Source organism: Helobdella robusta (assembly GCF_000326865.2).
Source record: "Helobdella robusta unplaced genomic scaffold HELROscaffold_10, whole genome shotgun sequence".
Classification (NCBI taxonomy): domain Eukaryota; kingdom Metazoa; phylum Annelida; class Clitellata; order Rhynchobdellida; family Glossiphoniidae; genus Helobdella; species Helobdella robusta.
The window spans coordinates 3,726,379-3,736,470 of record NW_008703571.1 but is presented as its reverse complement, the minus strand read 5'-3'; the positions used below and the strand labels follow the sequence as shown (position 1 = coordinate 3,736,470).

The window sequence follows — 10,092 nt, the reverse complement described above, 5'->3', positions numbered from 1 at the left end:
GAGTATAAATGTAAGAATCATCAGCATATAGTTGACTAGAGAAAGAAAAGTTATTAATAATACGAGGTAGTTCAGAAGTATAGAGTATAAATAGAAGAGGGCTAAGGATAGAACCCTGAGGTACCCCGAAAGTAAGAGTAGAGGAGTTAGAAGTAGAATTATTGAGAACAACAGAAGAAAAACGATTACAGAGATAAGAAGAAAACCAAGATAGACAAGAATCAGTAATATTAAAAGAATGATGCAGCAGTCTCAAGAGAATAGTATGGTCAACAGTATCAAAAGCCGAGAAAAAGTCAAGAGCAAGAAGAAGAGTAAGATTACTATTGTCACTAGAGAGAAGGATATCATTGTGTATTTTGAGTAAAGAAGTTTCAGTACTGTGAGCAGGTCTGAAACCAGATTAAGATACAGGTAGCAAGGAGTTAAAGTTTAAATAGGATGACAGTTGATTAAAAACTACTTTTTCTATTATTTTAGAGATGAAAGTAATATTAGTTACAGGTCTATAATTAGATAAAGAGGTAGGATCTAAGGATGAGTTTTTAAGAATAGGAATAACAATAGAATTCTTATAAGAAGTAGGAAATTTGGAGGTGGAAAGAGATAAATTAACTAATTTGAGAATGATTGGATAAAATATTGAAGAAAATTTTTACGTAAATTAGAAGGAAGTAGATCTGGAGAACAGGTTGTAGACGACATAGAATTAATAATTTTAGTTAGTTCTAAAAGATTTATTGGAGTAAATACAGAAAAAGATTCAGTAGTAAGTTTAGTGAAGTTATGAGTAGAAAAATTAGAATTAGATGTTCTTAAAGAAGTAATTTTATTTACAAAAAAGTCATGAAACTGTTGAGCAGAAAAAGATGAGTGAGAGGATTTTTTATGTAGAAGTTTAGATAGAACAGACCACCTATTTTTAGATGTTGAAGCAGATGTTATAGAATTTCTAAGAAAAGTAGAGTGTTTAGAGAATAGTAGATATTTATAATTAATCAATTCAGATTCATAGATAAAATAAAGAGAGTTAGATGGATTTAACCTATAGGCTTTCTCCAGTCTTCTAACACTTTTCTTGGCTAATACACAAGCATAATTGAGCCAAGGAGCTTTACGAGAATAGAGCCTATAAGTAAAAGATTTAAGAGGAATAAGCTTATCAAGAATAGAAGTAATGTAGATATTAAAAGCATAGACAAAATCATCAACATCAGAAAATAAGGTAGTATCAAAAATAGTTTCAGTAAGAGATTGAAGAAAAATATCTTTATTAATAGAAGACCAGCATCTTTTAGAAATAGACATAGATGAATTTGAAGGAAGAAAATCTAATGAAAAAACAGATTCAATAAGAAGGTGATCAGAATAAGGAACAGAGCTAGCAGAGATATTAATAGGCTTAGAAAAAGATGAAGCTATAATAAAATCAATAGTGTTACCAGAAGTATGGGTAGGAAAAGAACAATATTGAGTTAAGTTAAAAAGAGACAAAATATCATTTAATCTTCGAGTGTAAGAACATGATAAATTATTGAAGTGCAAGTTGAAATCACCAGAGATGTAGAAAGGAATAGAAAAAGAGTGGAGAGATTCAGCGAGTGAGTAGAATTCATCTAAAAATAAAGTGAGAGAAGAAGGAGGGCGATAGATTACAGCAATATAAAAAGATAGAGAAGAAGACTTAAGATTATACAGCAAGACATTCAAAAGAAGAAAAATTAAAGGAAGTATTAATGGAAGCAGTAAATAGAGATTTATAAAATAGACAGATAAGAAGAATGAGAAGATGATAGAAGATTTTTTGGAGGTCTAGAGAGTTCAAGGAAGCTGTAACCATCAGGAGTAGCAAGAATAAGAGAGGTAAGAGAGGGAGAGTTAGAGTCCTCATGCCAAGTTTCAGTAAGAGTAAAAAAATCAGGTAAGGAGGAAGAGATTATTATATAATATATAATAATTATTATTATTATCTTAATCTCTTATTATAAAAAAAAAAGATTAGAAGATTATAAAATGTAGAGGAAGTTTGGATACGGTACTTTTAAATTTAGTTATATTAATTTAAACTAATAGAATTAGAATATTATTTCTTATCTTTAGTATTAATTACATTAGAGTGGGATTTAATAAAGTATTCTTTATTATACTTGCTATTAGTATTATTATTATTAATATAATTATTGTTACTAACTATATTTATATTTTTGTTAGAGTTAGATTTATTTTTTTTATTGTTATTATTAGCCCTAAGATTAAAGTAAAAAATTCGCCGCCGAACTACTCTCGTCGGAGACAAAGGAGTGTTAGTGAGGCTTAAGAGAAAGTCTCTAGAATAAGACATAATAATATTTACAAGTTAAAGAAAAAGATATAGAAAGATATAGAAAAAAATAGTCATAGTAAAAAAGAAGAGAACTCGCTTGTTCAGAAGCAAAAAACAAGAAACCACCCAAATTACAAAACCACCGAGAAAACGTGCCGCCATCACGCTAAACGTAAACAACCTTTTTGATTGATTGCTCAGTTCAAATTAAGTCCTGAGTTTCAAAATGGTCTAGTTTTTATGTTATGTACGTTGAAAACGAGTTTATCATTTATTTTAAGTACTGAGAAGTTTTCATCCGAAAGGAAATGTGAATGATAAAGAAATTGATCCGTTTTAATTATAGTTATCTATACACACACAGCTCAAAAATTAATAAATTTATTGTTTAATGTGAGTAATAATAATTATACGTATATTAAATTTACGGTTTTACTTTTCAAAAGGTTTGGAACAATTATGATGCAGCTCGTTGGAGAGCAGTAAGGGATAGTGCTCACGAAAAAGTTTTCTCTCTCCTTTCTGATCCTGTCCCTGAGGTTTTTACTAAAAATTGAAAATGTTTAATAATTAGCAACAGTGTGAATTTAGTAATTTTGAAAAATTATTTTTTGCGTAATTAAGCATTTCTTTGTTATAATGAAAATTTAAAATAGCGCAGCATAGCATCGTAACCAGAGGTGGACTAGGGTTGGGTTAATCCATGGGTTGGGTTGAGTTGAGTTCAAATTTTTTAAAGTTGCGTGGGTTGGGTTGAATTAACATTTTCATTTTTTATTATTATAATTAAATTATTTTTGCAATTTTTTTATTTTTAAACAAACATTTTACCTAGTTTATATTTGGTGTATTTTGTTTCGCAGTTATATTGTTGTGTCTTTGGTCTATCGGTTCCTCTTTCTTTTTGTGTTGGGTGTAAAAGTTAACTTCTTTCAGATCATGAAAATTATTTTTATTTACAAGTATGGCAGATTCAGAAGAAATAATATATAATATAACAAAGTTTAAAGTTGTTCAGTAGACTAGCATATGTGTTAAGAACCACTACAAAATAAATGCTCTAGTATCCTAGCTGTCCTAGCTTGATTTTAAAATTGTTGATTGAATCCACTGAGTCAATTTCATCCTTCAAATTCAGAGTCATTTGAGAGGCTTGTGTCATTTTAATTTGCTATGTTTGTGAAAGTAAAAAATCTGATAAATCTTACATTAAGCCAAGTTTCTTAACATTTATACATTTTTTTTATGTCATTTAAGTACATCGGCACATCAGTGTTGAAGATGATTACACTCAGCCAGCCAAGAAAGCACGCTTTAATCCTTTTGCTTACCTGCGGGATGGCTGTAGCTCATCAACCACTGAAGTGTCAACTGCTGAGCCCTCAAGTTATGAAGAATTGGCTAGATACAAAGCCGTGAATTTCCCTGCCAACCACACCTCTTTGCTAGCCTACCCCTACTGGCAATACAATTGCAAAGATTTTATATTTCTCTCAAAGGTTGCTAGACGAGTGTGTCTGCCAGTTCAGTACAATTTGAAAGAGATTTCAGTTCAGTTGGTCGCACAGTCACAGATGCTCGATCAAGTCTGTATGCATGAAAAGTTGAGGAACTGGAATTAATTAGATGGGGTTGTCGTGCTTCCATAAAAAACATTGATAAAGTCTAGCCTTCATTCATTGTAGAACAGTGATTATGAATCAATGAAAAAAAACTAAGTGAAATATTAGTAACATTTGAATTTTAATTAACTTTCATGTTATTTTATGACACTTGCAGCGTGATTATTTTACCAGTTAATTTTATTTCAAATAAAAGCTTCTATTTTTTAGTTCTGCGTTTTAAATATAATTAATAAAAGTTTGACAGTTGGATAAAATGGGTTGGGTTGAGATTTTGCATTTTCAGGCGGGTTGGGATTGGTTGAGTGAGTGATAAGTTTGGTTGGGTCAGTAAAAATGGACCCAAGTCCACCTCTGATCGTAACCACTGTTCCAAGATGCGCATAAGTTTAAAACAACTGCCAGCAGTTCCTATAACTTAAAACGGGAACAATAATTTGAATAAAACTAATAATAAATTAATAAGCCATTGTCACTTTTTGAACAAATTCTTAGCGTTTCATAAATATTTTTAACCGTTAATTTCTAGTTCTTGTCAAAAACTTAAAAAAATTACAACTTAAAATAACATTTTTAAAAACTATATTCATAATTTACATCAAAATAATTTATTTTATAAACATGCATATAAATGCTCCGGTGGATGCAACGAATTAGTCTGAAGGACCACATAAAATCTACCGAAATCCTCTGTCGTGCTGGTTTAGATGATATAAAGGACGAATGCCAGCAACACCATCTGCGGTGGTTTGGTCATGTCAAACGAAGTGGAAACAGTGCCATAACTTCTCTTGCAGATGTTGAAGTACCTGGCACACGTCCCAAAGGCCGTCCAAAAAAGTCCTGGTCGCAAACAATCGAGCAAGACATGAAAACTCTAAATTTAAATGAAATGGATACAACTGATCGTCTAATTTGTCGAAAAAGTTGATTGCAAAGAAAACAACGTCCTACCTCGGGAAACTGGGTCTCTGGACGCTAAACGAAGATTGATTGATTGATATATAATATGTATATATTATATATTAAATTTAATCGCTGCAGAATTATTAATTTTTATTTCTCTTTTATTCAATTAATAGTTTTAAATTTATTAAAATTATTAAATCAAAATGTTTCATTTGTTATTTTTATGTTATTATTATTATTATGTTATTAGAAATAACAAGTGTTTTTATATAAAAATTAAAAATGTTATATCAAAATAAAAATAATTAACTTTGTTGAAACAAAAGATATATTTTGACGAAATTGCCATCATCTGTATATATTTTAAATATTAATATAATTTATTGCATCCAATATAAGTTTGTTAGAAACTAAGTGTTGAAGTTATTTAAATATATATATATATATTGGTAAATTAAAATTATTTTAATGTAGAAAATAAATTTGATAATTACAAATTAGTAGTTTGAGTCAAACAAAAATAAATGTTATTTGAAAAATGGGAATAAATGTTAATTACATATATATATATATATATATATATATATATATATATATATATATATATATATATATATATATATATATTTATTTATAAAATTTTGGTCATTTAGATAAGTTAAAATACTATTTATATATGATTTTAAATAGATTTAAATTTCAAGTATATATTAGATGAAGAATGAATATATTATTATTTATTTATTTTGAAAAATTTTTATAAAATAATTTTATATTGGAAAACTTGAGATTTCAGATGTTTTTTGAAATATTGTAGTTTATGTAAAGTTGTAGAGCAACAAGTTTCTGTGAGTCGAAGTCGGAAGTTGGAATCGGAAATTCTTACCCGAAGTCCTAGTAAAAAATTTCAATCGGATAAAAATTTAAAAAATTTTCAAGCGACCATCATCATTTCATCATTTCTGTTAACTGCAATTTTTACCTGGGACTAATCTTTGCATTTTCCACAAATTACCCCTACACCCATTTTCATCCTCTAAAAAAATTCGTTTCAATAATACTACCTGTTTATATTTTATATTTTTTTTCAAAAATAAATCCAATATTATCCTAAAGTACCTGCTTAAATTTTTTTTTATTTATTTGAAATTAAATCTAACTATATCTATACTATTATGATAAAGTAGTATTTATATGTTAATCGTAAAAACTATGGAAATTTACTCATTTTAAAACAAAGCTTTTTAAAAGTTGTTAAAATTTTTAAAAGCTTGAAAACAAAAATCTTTTACGGCAGTCTAATCTAGTTTAAAACTACTTTGTAAATGTTCACATAATTTATTATATTTATTGATTTTAGGTGAGAGCAGCAGCAGTTTACAGCCTAGGTACCTTTATCGCCAATCAGACAGAAAGAGTAGATCAAGTGATTAAACTTGACCAATTAATCGCTAGTCATCTGTTATCTACACTTTACGATGCCAGCCATATTGTCAGAAAGGTGTTTTTTTTATCAAGTTCAATTATATATTTATTATTTAAAATAGACGAATTACAATTAATTGTTATTTTTTTGATTAATTGTTATCTTTGCTAAAATTGCTAACTTTGGATTGTAAAAATCTTGTTTATAAGCAAGGTTAATAGCGAAGCTGGTAACGAGGTTTTGTTGCTATGTATGTAGATAAGAGATGAATCATCGAACGTGTTTCTTGGATTAGTTTAATTTAGCGTTGGCATTAGAATAAACATTTCAACAAGTTTGCGTTTGAGGCAGTTGTGTTTATCTATAAAAAATATTGAACATATGTCGATAACTTAACGAAATAGCAAGTCACAACATTGGTGTCAGAATTGGGAACATTGAAGTTACACCACTTATAACACAGTGACGATTGTTAAGGTTATATGACAATATATATATATTTCGGAATATTTGATGTGGTCCTTCAGACTAATTCGTTACATCCATCGTAGCATTTTCATATCGGTTCGTTGAAGTTGTTGTTCCAGTTTGGTTGTCATTGGCCATGTTTCTGCACCATATAACAAGACCGGACGAATCACAGATTTATAAAGTCTTGATCGTAGTGGTAGTGGAATGTCTCGCCGCATCAATGTAAAGACAAGGAGATGCCATTTATTCCAGGCTGCACGTATGCGCGCTCGAACGGTAGCTTCAGCTGTTCCAGTACAATCCAGAACATCTCCTATATATTGAAACGATGTGACTTTCTCCACCTTAATGGCTTCAAAAACATTGCTATTTTGAGTTCGTTTTTGTGAATTGATGCAAGCAGGACAAACAAAATTGGACCTTTACACCACTGGTTACACTGCTGACACTTGATTAAATTGTTTCTCGACAATTTACAGGGAGTGTTCTAACAGACGTATACCCCGATATGATGAACAGTTCAATGGATCGGATCACCTTTGCCTTTGTATAGCGGAACTGTCATGCTATAGTTCCATTCAGTTGGCAATGAGCAATTTTTCCTCACTTCACGGCAAAGTTGTGGTTGCGTTTAGATACCTGCAGTACCAGATGCTTTGATAATGTCATTTTTGAGTCCAGAGGGCCCTGCTGCCTTTCCATCCTTCATAGCTTTCAGAGCTTCTGTAAGCTCCTCTACAGTGATGTCCGGAATCGGACCTTCGATGGGTGGAGCGTCAAAGTTAAATTGATGGGATTTGTTTCGTTTAACAGACGGTTGATAGTATTCTCTCCACTGTAGCTTGATCTCATCTTGTTCAAGAACCATCTCATTTTTGTCATTTTTGATACATGAGGCTCCAACTATATCTTTTTTTGTACGCTTTGCTTGTTTTGTTATACGATACAGAGATTTCATTTGTTCACCTTTGCTTTTATAGAGCCACTCTCTGCACTGATCAACTTGACGTCTTGCATAGTTGTTCTTCTCACGGAAAATTTCATGGTCATCAACAGAATTTGATTTTTGCCATTGCTTGTATGCAACTTTTTTTTCAGCTATTGCATTTTATACACTATCATTCCACCACCAAGTGTCCCGTTCATGCTGACGTTTTGTACCAGTTTTTCCACAAATTGTAGTTGCAGCGTTTATCAAAATTTCAATGGTCCACTTTTGTATGTTATGAGATGTTCCAACCTCTTTCTAAAATTTGTGTTCAGTAAACAAAACCCGTGACTTTCAGCAAACTCAAGGATGCGGTTGCCATCTTCTTTCCGTTCTCCATAGCTAAAACCGCCATGTACGTTGTCAAAACCATCTGTTTTTTTTCCAACGTGGCCATTGAGATCGCCTCCAATCAGGATTGTTTCAGATTTTGGTATTGTTGAGATGATGTCAGAGAACGCAGCCCAGAAGTCATTTTTCTTTCATCTCTTCTGATTCGCCAGTCTCTGGTGCGTATGCAGAAAAAATAATCATTGTTTGCTTTTTTAGGCAAAGCTTGATCCACATGAGACGTGAATTAATCCTTTTAATATCCAGTACTTCTTGGGCTAGCGGTTCTCTGACAATAATTCCAACACCATTTTTGGCCGTCTTTTGACAATTCCATAATAGCGTATTTTTCTTTGTCTTAGTTGACAAGACTAACACCATTCGATTTCCATCGGGTCTCCTGAAGGCAGCAGATGTCAATCCTTCTACGCTCGAGCATTTTTGCGATTTCCATGCTGCGGCTAGTCAGTAATCCAACATTGAGCGTTCCAAGTCTAAGTACCATAGAGGGGCCATTCTGAATTTTTCTGCAACATCCCTCCACTATTGCATACTTCTCAGGGATTCTTGGCACCCCTTGACCACTTAAGCCCTGCTGGGGACAATGGGCTGTTGTTTTTCTTTGTGAGGGCATAGGAATAATTTGGAGAAAAGTTTTTACATCCTGACACCCATCCTGACAACAACCAGTTATAAGCGCTTGGCCTAGCCTTTTGCTCAACTAATATATATATATATATATATATATATATATATATATAATAAAAATAGATAAATAATTAAATAATTATTTTTATTTTGTTGTATTCTCAAATTCTAAAAGATACATAAATTCTGGCCTTTTAGTCGTTTATATACTTGATCGATAAAGACTGTGGTATATCACTGATGCCTAAAAAAAACTTTATCATTCATGTTTCCTTAATTTATCAGAAAATCGGGGATGTTGGACAGTAGGATTTGATAATTTCTCTATTAGTGCCGTCAAATAACGATAAGTTAAATCTAATTTAATGCTACAAATTAAATTTATAACATACATATAACATTTTTTTTGTACTGAATAATAATAAATAAATAAAATAAATTAAACAATGGTAGATCACAGATGCCTTGAAAACTTGCTCATTTTCGTTTAAATGTATAGGAAAATTGTTGATGTTTGGTGTATATTTGATAATTTCTCTTGTCCTGTTGTGAAATAACAATGAATTGAATCTAATTTGATTCTACAAATTGGATTCATATAACAATATAAATATAATAATTCAATATAAATAAAAATAAATATAACAATATAAATATAACTTTTTTTTTTTTGAATAAACTGATCTTTCCCTGAAACTTTCAAACTTGCAATTGCAATTCATTTGTTGGTAAAAATACAAACTATTTTTATAATATCGAAGTTATAATTATAGAAAGTTTAATAAGTTTAAAATATTACTCATTTTTTCTTTTCGTAATAACTACAGCGCACCAAAATGTTTACTGAGGATGTGTTATATTGGTCTTCAACTGAAAATTATAAAATTATTATTTGTGAGTTTTAAATTTTATATGATTTTAAAATTTGCAAATTTTTTATTTTTGAAAGGAATTGGCGATCTCTTTGATTGGATATGTGAACAATTTTACGATGCAGATGGAAAAAATTGCTTTGGAATCCCTTATCAACAAGACGAATCAGAGTTATTACACAGTTGTTGGTCAAAATAATTTAATATCTGGCAGTATGTACTTTTACATCTTAGCCTAGATTAATAGATAGATTCTAAATATTTTTTTAAAATTACTACTCAACTGATTTTAATATCGCTGTTTGCTCAGTTTATTATTAGTGTATTAGTAGATAAAGTGTTTTTTAGTTAATTCACAAAAAACTTCTTGTCGGTAAAGTGTTACTTGTTGGATAAATAAATTAAAATTAATTGATGTGGTAACTTGCATCGAGTACGTGAGTATGCATGAGTACGATAGTGTAATGGCTAAGGTGCCTGGCATTGTTGATGCAGTGTCCGGG

General features: G+C 30.5%; 2 protein-coding genes across 2 annotated transcripts; one reads left to right on the top strand and one right to left on the bottom strand.

The window, feature by feature from the left end:
* Positions 1-238: 238 nt before the first annotated feature.
* Positions 239-3,945, top strand: HELRODRAFT_166857 (hypothetical protein; the record flags this gene model as incomplete). Its single annotated transcript, XM_009012049.1, has 4 exons — positions 239-314; positions 669-769; positions 2,770-2,862; positions 3,619-3,945. The coding sequence occupies 4 exons, from the start codon at positions 239-241 to the stop codon at positions 3,943-3,945; spliced, it is 597 nt and encodes a 198-aa protein (XP_009010297.1).
* Positions 3,946-5,672: 1,727 nt separating this feature from the next.
* Positions 5,673-8,703, bottom strand: HELRODRAFT_166856 (hypothetical protein; the record flags this gene model as incomplete). The annotated part of the gene is made up of 4 exons (XM_009012048.1): positions 5,673-5,748; positions 6,462-6,506; positions 7,992-8,145; positions 8,448-8,703. 4 exons carry the CDS (start codon positions 8,701-8,703, stop codon positions 5,673-5,675), a joined length of 531 nt encoding a protein of 176 aa, XP_009010296.1.
* Positions 8,704-10,092: the final 1,389 nt, after the last annotated feature.